The sequence below is a fragment of the Pituophis catenifer genome, unplaced genomic scaffold (genome assembly GCF_029215685.1).
Source record: "Pituophis catenifer annectens isolate HBS135680 unplaced genomic scaffold, rPitCat1.0.hap2 SCAF_4, whole genome shotgun sequence".
Taxonomy (NCBI): Eukaryota; Metazoa; Chordata; class Lepidosauria; order Squamata; family Colubridae; genus Pituophis; species Pituophis catenifer.
In genome coordinates, this window is record NW_027256884.1 from 123,928,052 (window position 1) to 123,954,323 (window position 26,272).

The window sequence follows — 26,272 nt, forward strand, 5'->3', positions numbered from 1 at the left end:
TTGTTGGGCAGACTGTTTGCTGAATACGCTTTTTTCTTTTCTAGATGGCAGTTTCAGACGGGTCTAACCGATCAGAGGTACGTGAACATCAGGAGAAGGGGAAATCAGTTCACGATCACTGCTCCACAGAGGATGTTGCAAAGGTAAGCTGTTGGGGATTTTTTTTTTTTAATTTTTATGTATTTATGGTAGCAAGGTATGCCGCTTCTTTTCTTGCTCCTGGGTGTCTGACAAGAAACGAAAAGCAGGAAGAAGAAACCCCCTCTATTCCCCACTCCCCACCCCAAAAGTAGAATCCTAGTCATCAATGCATCATGGGCCAAAGGTCAACATAGATTATTCTTTTAATTCTATTATACTTTTAATCAATATGAAGCAGCAATTAACCAACCCACCTACGTAACAAGGATGACCTAACACCCCAGCTCAAATGTCTGAGGCAATTTATAATTTCTTTTCTTTGAGGATACCAGGTTTCTTTTTTGCTGTGTTGTATCGTGGGTTATTTCTCCACTGGCAATTCGTAGCATCTTTTCGAGTCATGCAACTGTTTTCGCGATCATTTTACAGTAACTCCTCTCCTCTCCTTTCCCCTCCCCTCCCCCTCCCTCTTCCTCCCCCTCCCCTTCCTCCTTCCTCTCCTCTCCTTTCGTCACCCCTTTCCCCCTCCTCTCCTCTCCTCTCCTCTCCTCTCCTCTCCTCTCCTCTTCCCTTCCTTCCTCTTCCCTTTCCCCTTCCCCCTCCTCTCCTCTCCTCCCCTCCCATCTCCTCTTCTTCCTTCTCCTTCTCCTTCCTCTTCCTCTTCCCCTTTCCCCCTTCCCCCCTCCTGTTGTCCTCTCCTCCCCTCTCCTCTCCTCTTCTTCCTTCTCCTCCCTTCCCCTTCCCCTTTCCCCCTCCCCCTCTTCCCCCTCCTCCCCTCCCCTCCTCTCCTACCCTCCCACCCCCTCCCCTCTCTTCTTCTCCTCCTTTCCCCTTTCCCCCTTCCCTCCTCCCCTCCTCTCCTCTTCTTTCTTCTCCTCCCTTCCCCTTTCCCCCTTCCCCCTCCTCTCCTCCCCTCCTCTCCTCTTCCTTCTCCTCCCTTCCCCTTTCCCCCTTCCCCCTCCTGTCCTGTCCTCCCCTCCCCTCTGCTCCCCTCCTCTTCTTCCTTCTTCTCCCTTTCCCTTTCCCCCTTCCCCCCTCCTGTCGTCCTCCCCTCCCCTCCCCTCTCCCTTCTCCTCCCTTCCCCTTCCCCTTTCCCCCTCCCCCTCTTCCCACTCCTCCACTCCCCTCCCCTCCCCTCCTCTCCTCTCCTCCCCTCCCCTCCTCTCCTCTTCTTTCTTCTCCTCCCTTCCTCTTCTCCTTCCCCCCTCCTCCCCTCCCCTCCTCTTCTTTCTTCAGCTCCCTTCCCCTTCCCCCTTCCCCCTCCTCTCCTCTCCTCTCCTCCCCTCCCCTCCTCTCCTCTTCTTCCTTCTCCTCCCTTGCCCTTTCCCCCTTCCCCCCTCCTGTCCTGTCCTGTCCTGTCCTCCCCTCCCCTCCCCTCCCCTCCTTTTCTTCCTTCTCCTCCCTTCCCCTTTCCCCCTTCCCCCTCTCCTGTCACAGTTTTCTTGGAGGTGAACACAGGATAAGATCCTGAATTGCTTGTACGCATAAATAAGCAGCGCTTTTCTCAAGGCAAAACTAATATATGGGCAGCATCATTTTGCAGTTGCTTTTCACTTTAGAACTCTGTTTGGCTCTATTAGCAAATACTGGTCAGTTTCCCGATAAGTGGACAGGAAGACAGAATGTTCAGGGAGACAAAATTACTTTTATATTGACATAGTAATGATCATTATAGTGGTGTACATCTCAGCAGTGAAGGTGAATGGACATACAGGTTAATAACACTATTTCTTATTGTCATAGTTCTTCTTCTGTAATAAAGACTAGTTTTCTAGCCAGGGTGAAGTTAAAAAGTAAAGATTTCCATTAATGTAACATGGTATTTTTACAGGTTTAGAGTTTGGCTAAAAACAAAAAGAAAACCCTAAAAACTCAATTCTTTCTTAAGTGCTGTAAATAAGTTTTGACTTTCTGGTCTTTTTCTTCCTCTTCTTGACTCCTTTCAGAATTTTTTTTTTTTTAAAAAAAGATGGATATTTTAATATCCATAAAAGGAATAGTAAAGTCAAAAGGGAAGAAAATAGATGCCGGTGGGTTGAAATGATCCAGGATCATCTCAAGGTCATCTATGATCTTTGCTTCAAAATTAACACTACGGAAAATGCAAGTTATTCGTGTCCAGAATATTATTGCAAGATAAAATCTCTAGCAACACTTCAACATTAGTTACAACAACATTAGTCTACTTCAGCTATTCCAGAAATGGTTAGAGTTGGTTAATGTCAGGATAAGAGGCCACCAGAAAATCCATGGTTGCAGTGGTGGAATTCAATTTTTTTTACTATGGGTTCTGTGGGCGTGGCTTGGTGGGCGTGGTGTGGCTTGGTGGGCATGGCAGGGGAAGGATACTGCAAAATCCCCATTCCCTCCCCACTCCTGGGGGAAGGATATTGCAAAATCTCCATTCCCACCCCACTCTGGGGCCAGCCAGAGGTGGTATTTGCCGGTTCTCCGAACTACTCAAAATTTCCACTACTGGTTCTCCAGAACCTACTGAATAGCACCCCTGCATAATGAAAGAAAAGCAGTTGTGTCCTTATAGGTCACAACAATGGTAGGTATCAAATGCAAGGCAGAAGCGCCTTAATCATAGGTGGGCCTCAAAAATTATAGCAAGGGGTTCTTTGCCCGGTTGCTGGGTGGGCGTGGCCATGGTGGGCGTGGCCTAGTCAGCTTCCTGCACCACAGCGGGGGGGGGGAGTTTTCCTCAAGCCTCCGAGAGGGCGAAAACGGCCCCCCCAGGCTCCGGAGCAGGGGTGGGTTCTAAATTATGGCTTATTTTGTGGGTGTGGCTTGGAGGTCATGTGACTATGTGGGCGTGGCTAGCTGGTCAGAGTCATTTCTGGAAGGTCCTTGCACTTACGACCAGTCCTCGCACTTACGACCCGACTCATTTGTTTGCTTTTAACACTGATCAGCTGTAGGACGGCCCTTTGAAGCCCTGCGGCAAGAGTTTAAACAGTTTTTTTCCCTCTAGTCATCAGCTGGGACTCAGGAGGCTGCAATAGATTGGGGGTGGGATCAAATAAAAGGTAAGAATAACGTGGGGGGGTGGGGGTGGGAGGGCGCGGGGGGGAGAACCGGTTCGGTGATGTCATATCATCACCGCTACCGGCTCGGCCGAACTGGACCGAACCGGGAGGAACCCACCACTGCTCCGGAGGCCCTCTGGAGGCTAGAATCCGGCCTGTTTCCAGCCTTCCCGAACTTCCAGTAGGCCTGTTTTTTTGCCCTCCCCGAGTCTCCACGCACGCCCTGCACTTACCTGCATCCAAAACGGGCTGCGTAGGGACTCCTGGGAGGGTTGGGGCAGGGTGGGCGGGGCCAGCCAGGAGTGGGATTTGGGGGTTCTCCGAACTGCACAGAATCTTAGCTAGAGGTTCTCCCGAACCCTTGCGAACCCCCAGCAGCTCACCCGTGGCCTTAATCATATTGATAACTGTCGGTCCGCTTAGAAAGGCACCATCCCCGATCATATTGAATCGGATAGCAAACTCCTCATATTAGTAACCTATGTACTATAAAAGGAAAGATGTTAAGGATTTTTTTGTGAGGCATTTGCATCATTTTGATGGCAGATGCCGGATCGTTGTTCTGAGCAAAGCTGCACCCGGGAACAGTTCAGATAGGAAAGAGGCCTTGGACAGCACAGATGTTGCTTGGCTGGCTAAAACAGGCATTTGGCAAACAACATGTATTCCTTTCTAAAAAGCAGATGTTGTGTGAGAAAAGCAAGACCTCTTTCTGGGCACTGTTTTCTCAGTGGAAATGGTCTGTCTCCAAAGCTCCAATTAAGAAAACAATAGCTATGGTGGCAAAGAGAAATGTTAGATTGTCAGCTGCTGGGGTGGATGGATTCTGTCTTTGTGCTCCTGGGAAACTGAGCGTCCAAGCCAAGTCCAAAAATGCCAGGGAATTCTTGAAGCTCCGTTTTCAGACAAATCAGCTGTCAATAAACATATAGAGGTAAACCACATTTACACACCATTCGAAAGAGACAATAAAAGCTAAGAAACAAAAAAACCAGAGTGTATCCATTCCAGTAACCAACACCTAGAGAAGCAAGGATTAACACCAGACAAACAATTAAGCAGAAAACAATACTTCACCAAGGAATGTCCAAAGGAAAAAAAAACACCTCCATCAACAATGGCAGGACAAGTATATCAATAAAGAGGAAATCTCACATTCATTCACACTGATGATGTTCCCTAGTTGAGTAATGAAATGTCTACAAGGAAACCACTAAGCTCAGAGAGCATCAAGGGCTCCATTTATTCCTTATGTATTTATTTTTTTTTAGATTTCTACTCAATTTTTCCTCCAGAAACAAACTGGAGGGAAAACCAAACCAAAACAGTGTATATACCACCTCCTCATCTGTTTCCCCCCCTCCCCATTACAGTCCTGTAGCAATTGATGCAAAGTCACCCAGGAAATTTCCACGAATGCAAGTGAGTCCGACTGATCAGATCAACATCCATGAAATATGCTGGCAGTCCTTGACTTACGACCACGAGTGAGCCCAAAATTTACGTTGCTAAGCGGGACAGTGGTTCAGTGAATTTTGCCCTATTTTATGATCTTTCTTGCCGCAGTTGTTAAGTGAATCACATGAGTGAATAGGTTGTTAAGTGAATCTGGCTTTCCCATTGACTCTACTTGTCAGAAGGTCGTAAATGAAAGTCACATGATCCCGGGACCCTGCGACCGTCATAACGATGAACCAGTTTCCAAGAAGCCGAATTGGCAGAAGCTGGGACAAGTAACGGGAGCTCACCCCGTTCCGCGGCACTAGGGATTCGAACTGCTGAATTGCCGACCTTTCGATCGGCAAGCTCAGCGTCTTAGCCACTGAGCCACCGCGTCACCCATAACTTCATATAAGAGCTGTAATGATTGATTCTGAGTTTTCCAATCCCGGTGTTTGCCATGATCGCTTTCCTATCACCTTTCAACAAATATAACAGAAAGCAAGATTTCTTGAAATGGCACATCCTGCATATAATTGCCTTATTTACATCACTGTACTCATCTTCGGATCTCTTTTGATGTGTTTTGAATTTTTACGGTGAGTTGAAAGGCAATTATAATTGAACAGACTATGCTCAATTGCTTTGCCTTCTGTAGTTTTTAATGTCAACTGCCGAATATAACCACTAAAGTCAAATACTATCCTGCCCTTTTCTTTAAAGGTTAAATTTGGTGTTTTTATTGCAGTTTCCTGACAGCCCTGTCCCGCAGATTAAAACCTAAATCCACATTGGCTAAAAAAAAAGAAAAGAAAAGAAAAGAAAAAAGAGCACACTGTAAAAATTCATCCCGATCTTAATGCCATGGAAAACAACTAATAACTGTAAACACGCAGTCCCAGACACCCACAAAGTATTTGTTGTTTAGAAACAGCAAACATTCAAAATAGCTCATTGAAACAAACAAAACCTATAACATTTTTTTTTTTAAAAAAAATGCAGCCTTGGAAATAAACGTCACTGGTCTGTAGCCATCGAGCTGTTTTAAATTGCAAATTATCTACCCATTGAGAAATCATAACTGTATCGGATCCAGGCAGTCTCTTGATAAAATGATTTTAAGCGCAAACGATGTTTTGCATAATGTTCGGCTGCTCTTATGTTGCCAAGAGAGAATTCGGAAAGCATCTATGGATGTAGAAGTACGTGGACTCTGGATATTCACTGGTCCTTGGTCACGAGCCTTGTGGCTTTGGAGCCATGTTTAAAAGACTGGTCTCGTATTGCTGAAGAATGGCGTGATTGTCATGTCATGAGGACAACTAAAATTGGCTTGGTTGCAAAGTTACTGAGGTCAATAAAGCCATTCATGGTGAGGACATTAGCTTGGAGGTCTTCAGGAGACCCTATACCCGTGAGGCAGTGGTGAAATCTAAAATTTACTATTGGTTCTGTTTTTTTTTTTTTGTTTGTTTGTTTTTCATTTGATTTATATGCCGCCCTTCTCCGGAGACTCAGGGTGTCTTACAATGCGTTAAGCAATAGCCTTCATTCTTTTGTATATTTATACAAAGTCAGTGTCAGATGTAAATGCCTTATTCTCTAATGTGTAAATAATGTATATATGGAACATCAGGGGTTAACTTATTACTTGAGCTTTAATGTATTCATATTTTACCACTCCCATTCCTGGCTCCGCCCCTTGTATATAAAAGGAGCCATCCTCCCCATTTTCCTTGCTTCTATCTTGAATATTCAGCGAATATAGAATGCCTATTATGATTAAAGAGAATTATATTTAAACCTATAACTTCTATTATCTTTATTGAGTCTGATCCTGAAAATATTGCAACAAGCTGGTAGCAGAGGATGGTTAATTGACTCAATAAGTAATTAAAAATGTCCAAGAAAGATAAGCCCAACACCAGGGCCTACAGCAAAGAAATAGAAACTGATCAAGAGATGATCAACGAATCCACTAATGCAATTTCGAGAGAATCCGAAGAATACACCACTGAAGAAGAAGAACTGATGAGTGAAAATAACGACCAGGAAGAAATCGAGATAGAAAATAACGAACTCAGGTCAGAAATATTAAAAATACTAAAAAGCCAAAAGAATGATGAAAGCCTCATCGCGGACCTCCAGGAGATGCTGAGGAACAGCGGAGCAGCGAGAGAGAAAAACGTCATTAAAGAAAAACCCAAAGATCAAAAAACTGTGAGTGAAATGACTACTGAGAAAATAGTTGTAAAAAAGAAAAGATGTGACCCCGCGCGAAATTTTGAACGGCAGCCATCTTGGTTTCAACGAACTTCAAAAGAGAGTGAAGCAGAGCCAATCAAAACGCTCAGTTCAAAATTTCTGGCGCGAAAAACACTATCAGACGAAGAAAGTGAAAAAGAAGTCTCAAACTCTTCAGATGAACCAAAATCAGAAAGTGAAGACGATTTAACAAAGTCTCAAGTAAAGTCAGCAATGAAAACGCTTTTTGCTGCTTTTGGGCCAAGATTGAAAATCTCCAAGACATCGACGAAGAAGCAAGAAATCAAACCGACAACTCAAGACCTGCACGCTCCCATCCTGACTTCGAAAACGACGACACCCGAGCCCAGAGAGCCATGCCGATTCCGCCCTACACCGCAGACAGAATCGAGTGCCAGCACACACAAGAGAAAGAGAAGAACCGCCGCCATCACCAAAGCCCCAAAAACCGAGCCAGAGACCGACTCATCTGAAGAGGAGCGGATCGAGAGAGCTGAAATGGAGAGAACCTTCCACAACGGCGCCAAAGAAGAAATGAGCAACGCGCATGTGCAAAACTACGTAGACGGCCCCGAAAGACTTGAACTGGCCAGAGAACCGCGCAGACTCGTTACAAGCATCCCAATGCCGTTCTGTAATTTCCTGCACTTGAGAGACCACGGACTGCCTCAGGTTGTAAGTAATGGACAAAATAATGTGGGGAACTTACCCAGTGACTTCCCAAAACTTAGAGTTGATGGCATTAATTTACAAGAGTGGTACCAACAGCTTCAGGTTATTTTTATGAAAGAAAATTTACTATTCTTTATAACTAGTCCTCCAAGAAGACCTTGGACTTTAAAAATAGACTGTTTACATCATAGAGCATTTTTCATAATAATTTCTAGCGTGTCTCCTGCAATGTATCATAGCATCAAACCAAACCTAACTGTATCAGAAATAATTCAATGCATGTTTAATCTATTTCACAGCGATAGCGTAGCCACAACCACAAGAATGTCTAAGGATTTCTTTTCTTCTAGAGTGAAACCAGGGGTTTCTATAAGTGAACATTTGATAAATCTAAACAAAATAAGAGCTGAGCTGCAATTGAGGGGGGAAGTGATTTCAGATCAAACTATGAAAAGTGTTATTATCAATTCACTTGATCCATCATGGGATAGCTTTATGTCACACTTAGATACCATTAATTTGGGATATTTATCAATAGAAAGTCTATCTAACAAATTGATAGCAGAAGACAATTCAAGAAAAAATCGTTCCAGTAACCAAACAGAACACAAATCTTTTAGGAAAGTAGTCTTTCAAGATAAATATAATGAAGCCTTTAGATGCCACAATTGTGGATCCAGGGAACACAGTAGAAGAGACTGTCCCAAAGTCCCAAGGGAGAGACATAGGCCAGAATATAGGAGCAAATACAATTACAGACAATCTTCCACAGATAGACACAAATATAGAAGTCCACCAAACTACAGAGAAAGTAGAGGGGGTAGAGAAAATTCAAAAGAGAGAAAATCTGGGTCACTAAATGGGCTAAATAAACAAGACAGCACCAAAACACAACAAGATGAGAACAATAATTGGCTTATTGATTCTGGTGCAACAAATCACACCACTAATAACAAAAGTATATTATCTTCATTTACAGAAGATAAGTTTGTGATAAAGGTAGCTAATCAAGAAAAGGTTCAAGTATTAGGCAGAGGAAATGTGACCTTGCCTGGTTTAGGGAAAATAGAGGGGGTATTATTAATCCCAGAAATACCTCACAACATACTAAGTGCTATAAAACTAAGCAGAGAATCTGACATCAATATAGTTATCTCAAAGGGGAAAGCAACTATAGAAAAGAACAAAACAAATGTAGGCACTGTGATGATAAAAGGGGGTCTACCCTATCTGATAACCAAAGAAAGATGGTTACATAACATTGATTCAAATATGGAAGATTGTATTGAAGCAGATGATGAAAATGTCAGTAACAGTGACAATGATGAATGTAAATTAACTCATGATAACAAAAATACACACAATGAGAAGAAACCAAAAATAGGTAAACCAATTCATGATGAGTGTGCTCATATCTTACATAGGAAGTTAGGACATGCTAGCTTTCCTGTAGTACAAAAAATGACTGAACACGCAGAAGGTGTAAAAATAAAAAATTGTGAAAATTATTTAGAATGCTCAGTATGTAAATCCACCAAACTAAAAACCAGTCCTAGACCAAAAAAATCTAACAGATCAACTAACAATATTTTTGATTTGGTACATATGGACTTAGTTGGTCCATTAACTCCATCAATTACCTATAGAAAACGTTACTTCCTAACAATAGTGGATGATTACAGTCGCTATGGTTTTGTTTACACATTAAAGCACAAGGATGAAACTTTTCAGAAATTTAAGGAATTCTACAAACGCATAGAAACACAACATAATATCAGAATAAAACAAATTATGACAGATAGGGGATGTGAATTCATGTCTAAAGAATTCTCCCAATGGTTAAAGGATAGAGGGATGCTACATTTCACGTCCAATCCATTTTCTGCCTTTCAAAATGGGATTGCAGAGAGAAAGAACTCCACACTACAAACCATGATTAGATGCACATTAGAGGATGCTGGTTTAGGCAAACAATTTTGGTCAGAAGCCTTACATTATTCAAATTACACTCAAAATAGAACATGGTCCAGTATTGTGAATAAGACACCATATGAGGTGATGTACAATAGAAAACCTAAATTAGCACACATGCACATATTTGGAGTTACTGCAGACGTGCACATACCTAAACAATTGAGGAGAAAGGGAGAAAACGTATCCAGGAGATTAAGATTCATGGGATACGAAACTGGAACCAAAGGGTACAGATTCATCGATAATAATAACAAATTTATAGTATCCAGAACAGCTGTGTTTCATGAGCAGGCCAATTGGTCTAAGTTGCACCTTAATGAAATTTTTCCTAATAAAAGCAAAGATAATATATCTTGCGAGGAAGGAACAACAGAAAATCAAAATATTAACAAAAGTAAGAACAAAACCAAAACTTGGACAAATAGTCAGCATAAAATAAAGACAGACACATTAACAAAAAAGGAAGCCAGATATTTGCATGACAACCATAGCAAACCTGAAAGAAATATTAGAAATAATAGAAACCAAATACCAAATAAATACAAAGATTATATTATGCATATGGATGGAGAACAAATAACACCTAATACATATGAGGAAGTATTGAAACTTCCCCGTGAAGAAAGAGAAAAATGGGAACTAGCTATGGAAAAAGAAATGAAAAGTTTACAAGGATTAAATGTATTCACACCTGCGATCGCACCTAAGGATAAAACAATTATAGGTACCAGGTGGATTTATAAAATTAAGAATTTAGAAGGAGGTAATACCTTATACAAGGCCAGACTAGTTGCACAAGGTTATGCACAAAAATATCCAGAAGACTATACTGACACATATTCACCCACAGTGAGAACAGAGAGTGTCAAAACAGCTCTTGTAGTAGCATCTGCACTCAATCTAGACGTGTTTCAATATGACATACAGACTGCATACTTACATGCAAAATTAGATAAGGAAATATATGTAAGAGCACCACACAGTCAATACACTAATAAGAACGAAATTTGGTTACTAAATAAGAGTCTGTACGGATTGAAGCAATCTGGCAAAAGATGGTACGATTGTTTGGTAAAAGTACTAAAGACCATGGATTTCAACGCCACCACTGCTGATAACTGTTTCTTTGTAAAAAAGAGTAATGATCATATTGAATTTGTATTAATTTATGTGGATGATATTTTATATATTGGAAAGCATAAAGAGAGCAGGGAAATCTTTGTAAATAAGTTAAACGAACACTTCTCATTGAAATCACTAGGTAAAGTGAATAAATACCTTGGTGTACAAATTAACAAAACAAAAAGGGGATTCAAACTTACTCAAAAAGATAAAATCATTGAGCTCCTAAACAAATGTAACTTAAATAATGCCAAAACATGTGACACACCTATGCAAACTGATTTTCTTAGAAACAATGATGAATCTTCCCCTGAGTTTAAAGACAACACATTTTACAGATCAGTTATAGGTTCACTCCTTTATATATCTAATTGGACTAGGCCAGATATTGCATTACCTCTCAATTTATTGTCAAGATATGTTAGCAAACCAACCTTGTATCATTGGGAAGCTGTCAAAAGAATTTTAAGATATCTGAAAAGTACATTAGATTTTTGTTTAATATTGGAACCCAATAATGACAAAGAACCAAAAATTACTTGTTATGCTGATGCAGATTGGGCTGGTGATACATCATGCAGAAAGAGTACCTCTGGTTATGTTTTTCTATTGAACGATTGTCCAGTTTACTGGTATACTGGTAAACAAGAACTGGTAGCCACCTCTACCACAGAAGCAGAATATGTTTGCTTGTCTAAAGCTGCAAATAACCTTGTATGGTTCAATGATTTGATCACAGATGTTTGGAAGAAACCTACTTTACCATTTATTATGCATGAAGATAATAAAGCGGCCATTGAAATTTCTAGATCCGATGCAATTGGACAAAGGTCCAGGCATATTGATATAAAATTTAAGCACGTGAGACAACTATCTCAAGACGGATTCATCAAAGCAATACATTGTGATACTTCTGAACAATTAGCTGACATATTAACAAAACCCTTACCTTCTAAACAACACAAATATTTAACTTCTAAATTATATGTATTATATTGTCCTGAATCTGAATGTAACTGGTGTTGTATAACGAACCGGCATTTAGAGGGGGATTTGTCAGATGTAAATGCCTTATTCTCTAATGTGTAAATAATGTATATATGGAACATCAGGGGTTAACTTATTACTTGAGCTTTAATGTATTCATATTTTACCACTCCCATTCCTGGCTCCGCCCCTTGTATATAAAAGGAGCCATCCTCCCCATTTTCCTTGCTTCTATCTTGAATATTCAGCGAATATAGAATGCCTATTATGATTAAAGAGAATTATATTTAAACCTATAACTTCTATTATCTTTATTGAGTCTGATCCTGAAAATATTGCAACAGTCAGCTTATTGCCCCCACAAACTGGGTCCTCATTTCACCTACCTTAGAAAGGATGAAAGGCTGAGTCAACCTTGAGCCTGGTAAGATTCGAACCTGCAGTAATTGCAAGCAGCTGTGTTAATAACAGGGTGCTTTAGACCACTGTACTACCACACAAGACCCCCCCCCCATACCCCGTTTTGGGCCTGGAAAGTCTCCTGCACCAACCTGGAAGCCAAAACGGGATACTGGGGCGCATGCATGGGGGGGCCAAGGTGCATGTGTGGGAGCCGAGGCACATGTGTGGGGGACGCACGTGCATGCACTGGGACGTGCACATATGTGCGGGGGCGTGGCGCATGCGTGGTGGGAGCGCACACAAAGTTCCTTCTGAAACTTATCTTTTCTTGGATTTATCCATGGTGGGCCTACCTTGGTTCGAAAAGCTCAATAAATCGCATGCCAACGGGTGTCGCACATTGGCGGTGGTGACGCAGATTTTGAGCGACAGGGAGCCGCAGCAGAGGGATGAAAGAGCCACATGCGGCTCCAGAGCCTCGGGTTGCCGATCCCTGGACTAGACAAACCCAATTCCTGCAACCGTTTTTCATATGTTTTAGCCTCCAACCCCCTAATCATCTTCGTTGCTCTTTTCTGCACTCTTTCCATAGTCTCAACATCTTTTTTATATTAAGGTGACCAAAACTGAATGCGGTATTCCAGCTGTGGTCTGACTCAGGCTTTATAAATAGTACTAATACTTCATGTGAACTCGATTCTATCCCTCTATTAGTGAAATCGAGGATTGCGGCCTAGTATTTATGGCTGTTGCCACACACCGTTGGCTCATATTTAAGTGATTGTCCACTAGGACTCCAAGACTCCCTCTCACAGTTACTGACATTGAGCAAGGTACCACTTGTCCTATATTGTACCTGTGCACTTGGTTTTTCTTGCCTAAATGTAGAACCTTCTTTTCTTTTTTTTTCAAAAGTTTTTTTTATTTATAAATACAGACTAAACAAAACAGTAAAACATACAAAACATACAAACATATAGACATAAATTTACATACACGTCCAGTTTATCGCAACTGTAATATGTATTCTCCTAAATGTAGAACCTTCTTTTTTTCACCATTGAATATTATTTTGTGAGATAGCGCCAAATGTTCAAGTCTGTCAAGATCCTTCTGAATCTTAAGCCTATCTTCTGGAGCAGCGGTCACCAACTGGTGGTCCGTGGACCACTGGTGGTCCGCGAGAAAATTTTGGTGGTCCGCAGAAAAATTATTTGCATTTTTTTATATTGCACTAAATCAGGGGCCCTCAAACTACGGCCCCTGGGCTGAATACATGCAATGAACATTTGGGTTGCTGCAGAGAGTCTCCTTGTGTGGATCAGACGGGGGAAGAAATTCCAACTTGGGGTCTACTTCAGTGTGGGGCTTTGGGTGAAGGCTGGAGGGAAGAGCCGCTGGTGGCGAAGAGCCAGAGGATCTCATTCCAGTGGGACTGCATCATGGCCTGGAACTGGCTGACCATCTCAGCCTGCTGAGCCTCCAGGCACTGGCACCTGGCCTTGCACTCCCGCAGGTCTTCCCTCTGCTTGGAAAGCCTATGCTCCTAGTCCTCAGTGAGGTGCTTCAGCTGAGCCTCCTTCTTGGTCAGATCCAATTTGAACTGAGCTCTTTTGCCAACTCTTCCTCGTAGTGGCTGCTTAGCTTCAACAACTGCTTCCTGTTGGGGCCTTAAGGAGCCCGGGTGGGGAGCCGAGGAGTGACTGGGAGGGGAGGGGCAAGTAGAGGCCGGCAAGGTGCTCCTCGACGTGAGTGACATCGGATTGACCATGCCCACCCAGTCACATGACCACCTAGCTGGTCATTAGGCAGATCATATTAGTGGTCCGTGGGATTTAAAATTATAAATTTAGTGGTCCCTGAGGTCCGAAAGGTTGGTGACCCTTGTTCTGGAGTGTTGGCTATTCCTGACAGCTTGGTGTCATCTACAAATTTAATGAGTTTCCCTTCTATTCCCTCATCTAAGTCATTTATGAAGATATTGAAGAGTACTGGGCCTAAGAATACCCTTTGGGGTATCCCACTACCAAGGTCCCTCCCAACTCTGTAATTCTGTTATTCATCGGAAACTTAATAGCCTCATAGTCCCAAAGATGATTTTTCGAAAGGAAACTAGACATTCTTCATTTTTCCTTGAAGCTATTTCGCTTCTCAACCAAGAAGCTTCTTCAGTTCTAACAGTCACATAGCTTTTTCTTTTTTTTAAAGGAAGAATGCTGTTTTTTTTAATGTGATAAATATAAAAGGGGACCAGATAACCCAATAAAAATAATGTAGAGTATATCTGTGTGTTTTCGTGTAAGAGCTTGGGGAGAACTCTAATACACATCCAAGAATAGGTTTTTACTTCTTTTGTATGATTTTGTACAAGTTTATGTGTGGGAGAAGCCAATTAATAAAATATACCTACCCTCTTTTTTTTTTTTTTGGTTTCCACCCAGAACTATTTTAAACAATGGAACCAAGAGAATAGTTTCTGGATATGAAAAAAGCAAGGAATGCTATTTATAGACGACGAAGAAGCTGGCTGAACCTCTAAGCGTGATCTGTTTCCCTGTAGGAAATTTTCTGGGACTTTTCCTGATTATTAGGTGAAATTCTCCGCCAGAGACTTCAACATCTTAATAATATGTAATTTGTGTCTCTGCAGTTGAGCAGAAATTACAAGGGGAGATAAAAAGGGGAGAAAGTGATCCAGTCCAAAATAAAAGGGAGAAAAACCACTTAATTAGCGACCTTTCAGAATTGAACAGATAATGGGCACGCTTCACCAAAGTTAAGTCACATTGACTTCAGCACCAGAGGTTTAAGCACAGGTTTATCACTGCTGTAGATGGATATCTTGATTGTTATGGTTAGTGGGCTTTTGTAGCTGGATAAGGATTGGAACTGAGGTGTATTAAAACCTCAGGGGCAAATTATCATCCTTCTTTGGATGCATTACGCAAAAACCCAGCTGTCTTTGCACTAATGCTGAAAAAGGTGGAAGGGAAGGAAAGAAGAGAAGAGGATGCCGGAATAAAGGAATAAAGATGGACTCAGTTACGGTGAAGGCGTTAGACTGGAGCAGGGGTGAAATGTAAAATTTGTTACTACTGGTTCTGTGGGTGTGGCTTGGTGGTGGTGGGATAATGTGACTGGGTGGATGTAGCCAACATTTTTTTTTTTTAACTTTTCAAAGCATTTTTTCTAATGCTTTGAAAAGCCTCTGGCGATCAGGCAACTCAGATGGGATCGTCAGAGAGGCTTTTTTTTTTTTTTTGATTTATATGCTGCCCTTCTCCGGAGACTCAGGGCGGCTTACAGTGCGTTAAGCAATAGCCTTCATACTTTTGTATATTTATACAAAGTCAGCTTATTGCCCCCATAAACTGAGTCCTCAATTTACCTACCTTAGAAAGGATGGAAGGCTGAGTCAACCTTGAGCCTGGCAAGATTCGAACTTACTTTAATTGCAGACAGCTGGTGTTAAATTACAGTGCCTTGTCTGCAGAGCTATCCAGGCTCTTTAAAAAATGCCTCTCTGCCGATCAGGCAACTCAGCTGGGATTGTCAGAGACTTTTCAAAGCATTTTTTTACCACCTCTTCGGCTAAGAGATTGCAGAAAAAAATGCTTTGAAAAACCTCTGACGATCCCAGCTGAGCTGCATGATCATCAGAGGCTTTTTTTTTAACTTTTCAAAGCATTTTTTCTAATGCGTTGAAAAGCCTCTGGCGATCAGGCAACTCAGCTGGGATCGTCAGAGACTTTTCAAAGCATTTTTTTTACCACCTCTTTGGCCAAGAGGTTGCAGAAAAAAATGCTTTGAAAAGCCTCTGACGATCCCAGCTAAGCTGCGTGATCATCAGAGGCTTTTTTTTTACTTTTAAAAGCATTTTTTCGTCGGAAGAGGTTGTAGAAAAAATGCTTTTAAAAGTAAAAAAAAAAAAAGCCTCTGATGATCGTGTGGCTCAGCTGGGCATGGTGGTGGTGGTGGGGGCACAGGGAATTTTGCTACCGGTTCTCCGAACCACCCGCGGCGATCCGGTCCGAACCGGGAGCATTTCACCCCTGGATTGGAGACAGATAGAAGAGGCAGGACACTGATTCTCAACTAACAGCTCTTTATTCAGTAGATCAGTACAACCCAGCAACTTGCCTGTCTTCTGACAGTTCGCCCTTTTATAGGGAGCTGTCAGACGACTCAACCAATGAAATTCAACTATTTTTCCCGCTGTGATGGCAGACCCGAATGAAGCCTTCGTACCTCAACTTCACTCCCTTATTAGTATTGAACAGATGGTGAGTGCATGTTTGCAAGACCTAAGGGCTTCCACAGTTTGAAGATTACGTGAAGTTATTAGTACCGCTATTATACTGCCTTGGTAAGACCACACTTGGAATAAATACTGCATCCAGTTCTGGTCACCACGATATAAAAAAGATTTGAGACTCTAGAGCAGGGGTGTCAAATTCAAAGCCTGCGGGCTGGATTCGACCCACAGGGTGATTCGATCTGGGCTGCTGGGCCACTCTGGAAACAGCGAAGGATTGGCCCGCAGTGCCTCTGCCACCAAAAATAGAGCTTGGGAGTGCCATGCGCGGGCTCCCTGAGCTCCGTTTTTAGTGGCAGAGGGCTACAGTAGGCTGTCACAGCCAAAAACAGGGCCGCCGGGGGGTGCACATGGGCCTCCGAGCTCCGTTTTTGGTCACCCGACACAAGTGATGTCAAGCTTGCCATGCCCACTCCAGCCACACCCACCTGCCCCCCCCACCGCGAGGTCAAACACAACCCTGATGTGGCCCTCAATGAAATCGAGTTTGACATCCCTGCTGTAGAGAGTGTACAGAGAGGAGGAAGAAAGATGATTAGGGGGCTGGAGGTTGAAACATATGAAGAAAGGTTGTGGGAACTGGGTACGTCTAGTCCCGTGATGGTGAATCTATGGCACCTGTGCCAGAGGTGCCAGGCACCACCCTTCCAGTTCAGCTCCGCTGCGCATGTGCGTGTGCCTCCTTGCCGGCCAGTTGCTCTTTGGGTCTCTTCCACACATGCGTGGGGGGCGGGGCATGTGTGTGGGGCCGCATGTGCATATTGGGGAGGGCGCATGTGGGGGGGTGCATATGCATACGGGGGGCGCACACATGGCCATTTGTCCAGAATGATATAGGATCTCCTGCTTAGGCATGGGTTTGAATTAGAATAAGGGGTTAGAATAGGGTTATTAGAATAGCCCAGTACTGGGCTGCAACCCAGTACTGGGTTCCTCTTACCTTCACTATCAGTTTGGAACTGGGAGCACATGCAGACAGAGCATCCGTGATGACATCCAGATGGGTGGGAGGAGCCTCTCGCCACTACCACTACCGGTTCGCCTGAACCGGGGCGAACCGGTAGAAACCCACCACTGCTGCAGCCCACTACCAGGCCATGATCTCTTGGCCACCGGGCCGTGTGAGTGGCTGGCCAGTGTGCATGTGTGTGCATGCACGCACCCCCCGCACACCAGCATTGCAGCGAACGCCATGTGAGCGCCTCTGTGAGCACATTGAGGGTGCTACTGTTGCCACGAGCGTGCAATGGTCACCATGTCACACACACACTTGCAGCCCCGTTTGCTCGTGCGCGTGTTGTATGCATAAAGGCGCCTGCCCCTCCCCCTCTCCGGTCTACTGGTGATGCGTTTTATGATGGACTCTCCTGGATTTTTAACATTGCACCTTTTGCAAAAATTCATCTGCAAGGCTCAGCAATCTGAGACCACATACCTGTAACCTCCGATGTTTTTGCAACTGTGCCGGCTGCTTATTTGTCACTGAGCTGAATTCAAAGTCTTAGTTTCGACCAGCACAGAATACAAATGGCTTTTTGAGATTCTCTGCTGAATTTGTAGGCATCATAAATGGATGGGCAATTCTTTGAATTGGTCCAGGAAAGAAGACACTTTTCAATCCCTTTTAGTGGCGACAGTAGCATCTTTATGGGAGAAGCTTCATGAAATTCTCTCTTCATATCTGCTGTGTAACTTAAGGAGTCGAGAATCCGTGGAAGATTAATTGTACAGATGACTGAACAATTCAAAGACAAAATTTTTCACATCTGTTATCTCTCTCTCTCTCTTCCTGTTCCTGTTGTAACCAAGAAACACGATAATCCTGACTCCACTTATGACAATTTTTCTTCTCATTTGAAAGAATCTCTAAAGCAAATTCTGCAAGATAGTCAGTCACTGAGACCAGAGATTTAGTCTTCGAAAGTTTTTGGACTGATGATGAAACCCATCCTCAGGGAACTTCACTATGTGTGCCCTGGGATGTTCTGTGCGTAGTATTTATGTGGTGTTGATGACCAGCTATTAAATTGTCGGTTGTTGTTTCCTTCAGCTGCTGTGTCCTAAATATCTGGTGAGCTGGTGGTAAATCAGCACTCCTGTTGACTTAAAAGGAAAGAGAAATTTCCCCGGCTATTTTTGTCCCTGCTCGGCCAACAACCTTAGTAGCTGGGAAATTGAATGTGTGTCCTTGTTCGTTGCAGTGTAACAACCAAGGACTTAATAGCCTGCCATCAACACTCCAGTTAACAACTGAAAGTCACACACAAGCAGGCAACACATAAATAGCATGCACAGGACAGCCCAGTCCATATATAGAGAAAGTTCCCTGAGGATGGGCTCCAGCACAAATCTGAAAGTTTGGAAGGCTAAATCTCTGGTCCCAGTGATCGACTCAGGTTGGATCCTGCACAGCAGTGGGTTTCACATATTCTTGCCACTGGTTCGCCGTGCGCATGCACACTCGCTCCACTTGCTCATGTGCGCCTTCCACGCATGTGCCCAACCTTCTACACATGTACTTTGCTCACATGTGCACTTTCCGTGCATGTGCGTGGCCTCCAAAACATGGCTAAATAGGATGGCATTACATCCGGGTGGGTGAGCCACCCGCAGTCGCTGCTACCGGTTCGCACGAACCGGTCTGAACTGGCTGAATACAACCTCTGATTCTGCAACATTATCCTGGGACACATATATTTGCCTTCATTCGTAAATTCTGTTCCATCAGTATGAGTAAGAAATGGTAGAAAAATAACGCTGGATATTTCTTTGGCCTGGCATCAATTTGACATGACTTTAAATGGAGGAACCAAAGGAAGGCTGCCGTCTGCTCTAATAAGGTTGTGATTTTGTGCAACCATTGCATGAAATGTTGCGTTGCAAGTATCGCTACATAAAGTTGGATTTCTAGAATTTGCGATAGCCTTCTCAAGTTTGGTATCTCAGCTGTGGAATGATGTCCTTTCACTAATCACATTGATTAGATTTTGGTGAAAATTTTTTTTCTTCTATCGGGCGTTTAATGAGGGAGTTATATATCACAGTAGAAAAGAGCAATATCAATGTTGACACTGATCAATTGTGCTTCCGTGTTCTTTCCTTTAAAAAAAAAAACTTAAAATAATTAAAACGTACCATAGTAGAAAGCGGATGCACTGCAAAGCAAAAAATCCATGTGTTTTAGTTCCAATAATGGAACTTGGTGACTATGGAGACAACTGGACTATCTGTTTTTTTCTTTGAAGACGTTTCACTTCTCATCCAAGAAGCTTCTTTTGCTCAACAGCCTTCTCTCAACAGAGGGGGAGGGATACGACATCATCTATTTCCAGTCTACAACACAGTTCTTTCAACAGATCCAAGAAGGCTCCACGTCCATTTGCACTACTCAGGTGAACCTGAGGACACAGACAAGCCTCCAAGTGGCCTCAACGACCCTCCCAAAAAATGCAAATGACCATCTGTCTGCAAGGAGCATAAATCCTTTCATTCCCCACCATCCAGTCAGTTTAGTGCACCCTGTTATTAACACAGCTGCCTGCAATTTCTGCTGGTTCGAATCTCTCCAAGGCTCAAGGTTGACTCAGCCTTCCATCCTTTCTAAGGTAGGTTAAATGAGGACCCAGTTTGTGGGGGCAATAAGCTGACTTTGTATAAAATATACAAAAGAATGAAGGCTATTGCTTAACGCATTGTAAGCCGCCCTGAGTCTCCAGAGAAGGGCGGCATATAAATCAAATAAAAAAAAAAAAAAAAAAAAAGAAGCGAAACGTCTTCAAAGAAAAAGAATGTCCAGTTGCCTCTTGAAGAAGTAGTTTTGGGACAATGGTGTTTATTGTTTGTTTATATCTTGCCTTTATTATTTTTATAAATAATTCAAGGTGGCAAACATACCTGATTCTCCTTCCTCCATCTATTTTCCCCACAACCACAACCTAGTGAAATGCATTGGGTTGAGAGTGTGTGACTGTCCCAAAGTCACCCAGTTGTCTTTTGTACCTAGAACTCAGAATCTCCTGGTCTCATCACACTCCTATCAGAAGCACTAAAGTGCTTCCAAGTTGAAAGGATTAGCCTGTGACATCCCCATTGTCAGGGGACACCCAGCTGGGGGCTCCTTTTATGTCCTCAGCAGGAGCTGGAGCAAAGAATGGGAACTCATCCAATCCATGACAGCACTTGGGTCTCGAACATGGGTTTGCTAACCTCCAATCCGGTGTCATCTTGCTCCTTACCAGAGGTGGGTTTCAGCAGGTTCTGACCAGTTCTGGAGAACCGGTAGCAGAAATTTTGAGTAGTTTGGAGAACCAGTAGTAAAAATTCTGACTTGCCCTGCCCTCCATCTATTCTCTGCCTCCCGAGTCCCAGCTGATTGGGAGAAAATGGGGATTTTACAGTAACCTTCCCCTGGATTGGGGAGGGAATGGAGATTTTACAGTATCCTTTCCCTGGAGTGGGGTGGGAATGGAGATTTTACAGTATCATTCTCCTGCCATGCCCACCAAGCCACGCCCACCAAGTCATGCCACACCTACCAAGCCACGCCCAGAGAACTTAGTTGTAAAAAATTTTGAAACCTACCACTCTTCTTTACCATCTCCTGATGATTGACCCAAAGTCACCTTTAGCCTTTTGTGTCCAAAGTGGGACTAGAACTCACTGTCTCCTGGTGATTGGCCCAAATCACCCAGCCAGCTTTCATGCCTGAGGGGCAGGGGTGGTATTCACTCACCTTCGCTACCGGTTCGCAAATGTGAACCTTCCGTGCATGTGCAGAGAGTCAAAAACGGGATGTGATGACGTCCGGGTGGGTGGGCGGAGGCTCCCACAGCCACCACTACTAGTTCGCACGAACCGGATAGAACTGGCTGAATACCACCACTGCTGAAGGGGGACTAGAATTCACCATCTCCTAGCTTCTAGTTTGATGTCTTAATCACTAGACCAAACTGGCATTCGGTTTGCATTAGGACAAAATAAAATTTGTGGGTGGCATCTGGCTCATTGCTTTGCTTTGATCTTTGGAATTCTCTTCCAAAACTCTTTTCTTTGCTGATTCGATGGGCTTTTGTGGATCTTCATGGTGGAACTAATCAGAGTTTTTACTGAGAGTGTTCAGGGTTGTTCTGCAAGTTTCTGTTTCTAAAATTGCAAAATAAATAAATACGGAAACAGCAACAATTATTTGGTTCAGAAGGTCTTACGTTATTCGGAGCTTTGCAAATCTGCTTTGCAAATTCTCTATGGTTGCTTTTCTGAAAGACTGGAGAATGTTACGTCTTGGGGATTCCTGCCTTGTGATTGACTGAACCGCCTGCCTCTCGAGACCAGACAATAATATTGTGTTTATAGCCTTAATAATTTACGGAAAAATTACTCTTAGACTCTCCTTTCTCCTTTATTGCAAACATACTTCAACCAGGCGGAGAATAAGATACGTACACCCAGGAAAAGAATGAGAGGTTCTCTATTATACCAGAAATTTTGGAAAATATGGTGTGAATCACAGGTGAAATGCTACCGGTTCAGACCGGTTCAGCCGAACTGGTAGCGATGGTGGCGGGTGGTTCGGAGAATTGGTAGCGACAGCAGCGCGAGGGTCCGCCCACCCACCCGGTTGTGTTTTTTTACCCTCTGCGCATGCGCAGAAGTATTGGAAGGTTTTACACTCAAGCATAAAGCATATAGTACTTCTGGAAAAGTGAATATCACAATAATGTGGCTTTTAGAGTTTTCTTGAGAGCATGGAGACCACTGATAACACAGACTTAGGTTCAATTTTGTCCTTCAACTCCCCAAATTCTCCAGACAGCAGGTTGAGGAATTCTGGGAATTAGAGTCCACATGTCTTAAAGTTGCCAAGTTTGCAAAACACTGCAGTAAAGACTGTTTTGTAATAGCAAACGATAAGATGATTGTAATTAACCCATATGATCATTCATTCATTCATTCATTCATTCATTCATTCATTCATTCATTCATTTATTTTCCACAATTCCTAAATCACCCATCTCCCTTGAAGAGGGACTTAATCTTAAAGCAACTCTATATTTGTCTCTATTACTCATTTTCTTACGCTCTGTCTTAACATAGAATTCTTTTCCCACGATACATGTATGTATTGTAAGTTCCCTTAATTTTAGAATAAGAGTTTGATGCAGTGGTGAAATCCAAATTTTTTTACTATCGGTTCTGTGGGCGTGGCGTGGTGTGGCTTGGTGGGCATGGCAGGGGAAGGATACTGCAAAATCCCCATCCCCTCCCCACTCCTGGGGGAAGGATATTGCAAAATCTCCATTCCCACCCCACTCTGGGGCAGCCAGAGGTGGTATTTGCCGGTTCTCCGAACTGCTCAAAATTTCTGCTACCGGTTCTCCAGAACCTGTCAGAACCTGCTGGATTTCACCCCTGGTTTGATGGATCTTTTTCCTGTATCTATACCAAAGAAAATTGGAACTCATTCTTTTTTATTTCTTTACTTTTTCCTTTCTTTTTCCTTCTTGCGTTTTTGTCTTACTTTTTCTTTCTTTTCTTTTCTTTCTTGCTTGTTTACTTACTACCTTTTTAAAAAAATTTCAACAAACCTATACAAATGAAGATAAATGTAGAATCATATGACATGTTTTATATAGTTTCTTGGAAAATAGTTTCACTGAGTTTAACACGATTTGGGGCAGGGGAGATGTTAAATAATGAATCAGCATTCATTAATGAAAGAAAACAAACTTTAAACATTTGGTACTCATTAGAAAACATAGAAAAGATTTCTTTGGATAGAGAACTGTTGTTTTCAGGGGGGAAAAGGAAAGGAAAGGAAAAAAATATAAGATGATTTATAGACTCTTACTTTTTAATAGGGTAAATGGTAGTATTTGAAAATAGGAAAGAAAAAACAGTTGCTCTTAAGTGTTATATGGTTTTTTTATATGGCAAGAATTATACTTGGCAGAGTAGAACTAAAGTGAATTATTTATTGAAGTTACTAAGTTTCATATAAAATATTGTCTTTAAAAACAGTTTTGATTTTAATAGCTAGAGTTCATATTTCTCAAAGTGAAAAATGGTCAAACATTTGCTTGCTGTTTGTTCCCTGAAACCTTGGAAGCTAACACAAAGTTGTGTCCTGGTGGTGCAATGGTTAAAGTGCAGTATTGCAGGCTAACTCTACCCACAGCCTGGAGTTCGATCCTGATGAGGCTCAAGGTTGACTCAACCCTTCCATCCTTCTGAGGTCGATAAAATGAGGACCCAGATTGTTGGGGGTGATAGGCTGACTCTCTAAACTGCTTAGAGAGGGCTGGAAAGCACTGTGAAGCGGTATAGAAGTCTAAGTGCTACGGCTATTGTGTTTGTAAGAGCCAATGTACGTGTCTAGATGACCCTTCCTCCATTTAGTAATTTAATCTGATGAAGACATAGCTGCCTGATCAGAGAACGTCCCTTATTGGTGTGATGAAGATTGTTTCGAAACTTAAAACAAAGGAGTACTTTGCAAAACTTATTTTGGCCTAATGGAATTTCTGACTAAATACTACGACTTCTCCTTCTCCTTCTCCTTCTCCTTCTCCTTCTCCTTCTCCTTCTCCTTCTCCTTCTTCCCCCTTCTTCTTTTTCTTCTTCCCCTTCTCCTTCTTCTTCCTCCTCCTCCTCCTCCTCCTCTGTGAGTTGTATTGTGTTGTGGGGTGGTGCACTGAGGGAGCTCAACCAATCTCATTGAACATATGTTGTGCACTGACAATAAAGATTTGAATAATTCTTCTTCTTCTTCTTCTTCTTCTTCTTCTTCTTCTTCTTCTTCTTCTTCTTCTTCTTCTTCTTCTTCTTCTCCTCCTCCTCCTCCTCCTCCTCCTCCTCCTCCTCCTCCTCCTCCTCCTCCCCCTTCCCTTCCCCTTCCCCTTCCCCTTCTCCTATTTCTCCTCCTCCTCCTCCTCTCCTCCTCCTCCTTCCTTCTCCTCCTCCTCCATTGTTTGAGGAGGAGGAGGAGGAGAAGGAAGGAGGAGGAGGAGGAGGAGAATAGGAGAAGGGGAAGGAGAAGGAGAAGAAATTGGAGAAGGGGAAGAAGAAGAAGAAGAAGAAGAAGAAGAAGAAGAAGAAGAAGAAGAAGAAGAAGAAGAAGAAGAAGAAGAAGAAGAATTCAAATCTTTATTGTTATTTGTTATTTGTCTTTGATGTTGTCTCTCCCTCACTTTCTAGGTCTATCTCATGTTCTTTGGCCTTCTCCTCTTTTCTTATATATGCCTTGTATGATGTAGTATCCCAAGACATGGAATATATCCGCATTTTTTTAAAAAAAATTACATTCTCATAGCAATGACAAGACAAAGTTAATCTCGACCAAAAAGGGCAAAAAAACCCAAACAAACTAAAAATTAAAAATTAGATTTGTTTTTTGGGAGGTGGGATTCTAAATATTGAGAATAATAGGAAAAATGAGATGCCTGGAAGAATGTAATGGAAGATCTCAGAGGAGGGAGGTCCAAGCTGGCTGACTGCCCCAGTGATGAGGTGTTATATTCTGTGATGGCATTTTCATAAAGTGAGCAAACTACATTCAGTGTGATTTGATATCTAGGCTTGTACCGCAAAGATAATTATCGCTTCAGATCTTCTCATCTTGCTGCATTGGCAGGAAACGTTGGTTTTCCGCCAGATGAAAAAAGGAACACCAATTCCCAGGACTCTTCTGAACAAGGGGATGCTTCTGTATTTTGGAAGACTAGACCTGATTGTTTAATTAATCATGTAAACATTTATACTCAGCTCTTCAGCTGTAAAGATTTCAGGCGGGGTTTATAGATTTATCAAGGAGACAGTAACTGTTCCCAGGTTTACGGCCTTAAGAGACACAATGAAGGTAAAGGTAAAGGTTCCCCTTGCACATATGTGCTAGTCGTTCCTGACTCTAGGGGGCGGTGCTCAATCTCCGTTTCAAACCCGAAGAGCCAGCGCTGTCCGAAGACGTCTCCATGGTCATGTGGCTGGCATGATTAAACACCAAAGGCTCACAAAACGCTGTTACCTTCCCACCAAAGGTGGTCCTTATTTTTCTACTTGCATTTTTTACCTGCTTTCGAACTGCTAGGTTGGCAGAAGCTGGGACAAGTAACGGGAGCTCACCCCTTTACGTGGCACTAGGGATTTGAACCGCTGAACTGCCGACTTTTCGATCGACAAGCTCAGCGTCTTAGCCACTGAGCCACCGCATCCCTTAAAGAGACACAATACGAAAGGGGGAAAAAGGCACAGTCTGGGCAAAGGAAGTCAAAATATTTATGCATCAATTCTCAAGATACCAATAGAAGAGAATATCTGTACCTCAGACATGGAATATATCCGCATTTTTTTTAAAAAAAAAATTACATTCTCATAGCAATGACAAGACAAAGTTAATCTCGACCTAAAAGGGCAAAAAAAATTGAATTGTGGGATCTTGGTGCTCTCTGAGCTTGGCTGCTTTCTTGAAGACATTTCATTACCAAACTAGGTAACATCATCAGTGCTGGCACTGGTCACCTAATGTTACCACTTAGCGCCGATGATGTTACCTAGTTTGGTATTGAAACATCTGCAAGAAAGCAACCAAGCTCAGAGAGCACCTAGGACGCCACAATTCTTAAAATAATCTGATTTTTGAAAGGATTGTTGCCATTTTTTTGGCATATGCCAAATACAGGGATCCAATCTTTTGGATCAATTAGTAGACTTTGAATTTCAAATGTGTAGATGGCGTATGTGTAGTATGGTAGTATGCAAAGGGTATGTGTAGTAATATGGTAGTATGCAAAGGGCCTTCATATTTTGCATCAGTTGTGCCTGCTCCTAGATGAAAGGGCCCTACTCACAATCACTGATGCTCTGGACACCTCAGGATTGGACTATTGCAATGTGCTCTACATGGAGCTGCCCTTGAAGAGTATCTGTA

The 26,272-nt window shown here is 42.6% G+C and overlaps 1 protein-coding gene across 1 annotated transcript in view; it reads left to right on the forward strand.

Moving 5' to 3' along the window:
* The window catches only part of DLG2 (discs large MAGUK scaffold protein 2), a 1,162,532-nt gene that overhangs the window by 162,810 nt on the left and 973,450 nt on the right, over positions 1-26,272 (forward strand). Inside the window, exon 5 of the mRNA XM_070942955.1 lies at positions 45-143. Within this exon, the coding sequence (XP_070799056.1) occupies positions 45-143 (99 nt within the window). The remainder of the gene's footprint in view (positions 1-44; positions 144-26,272) is intronic.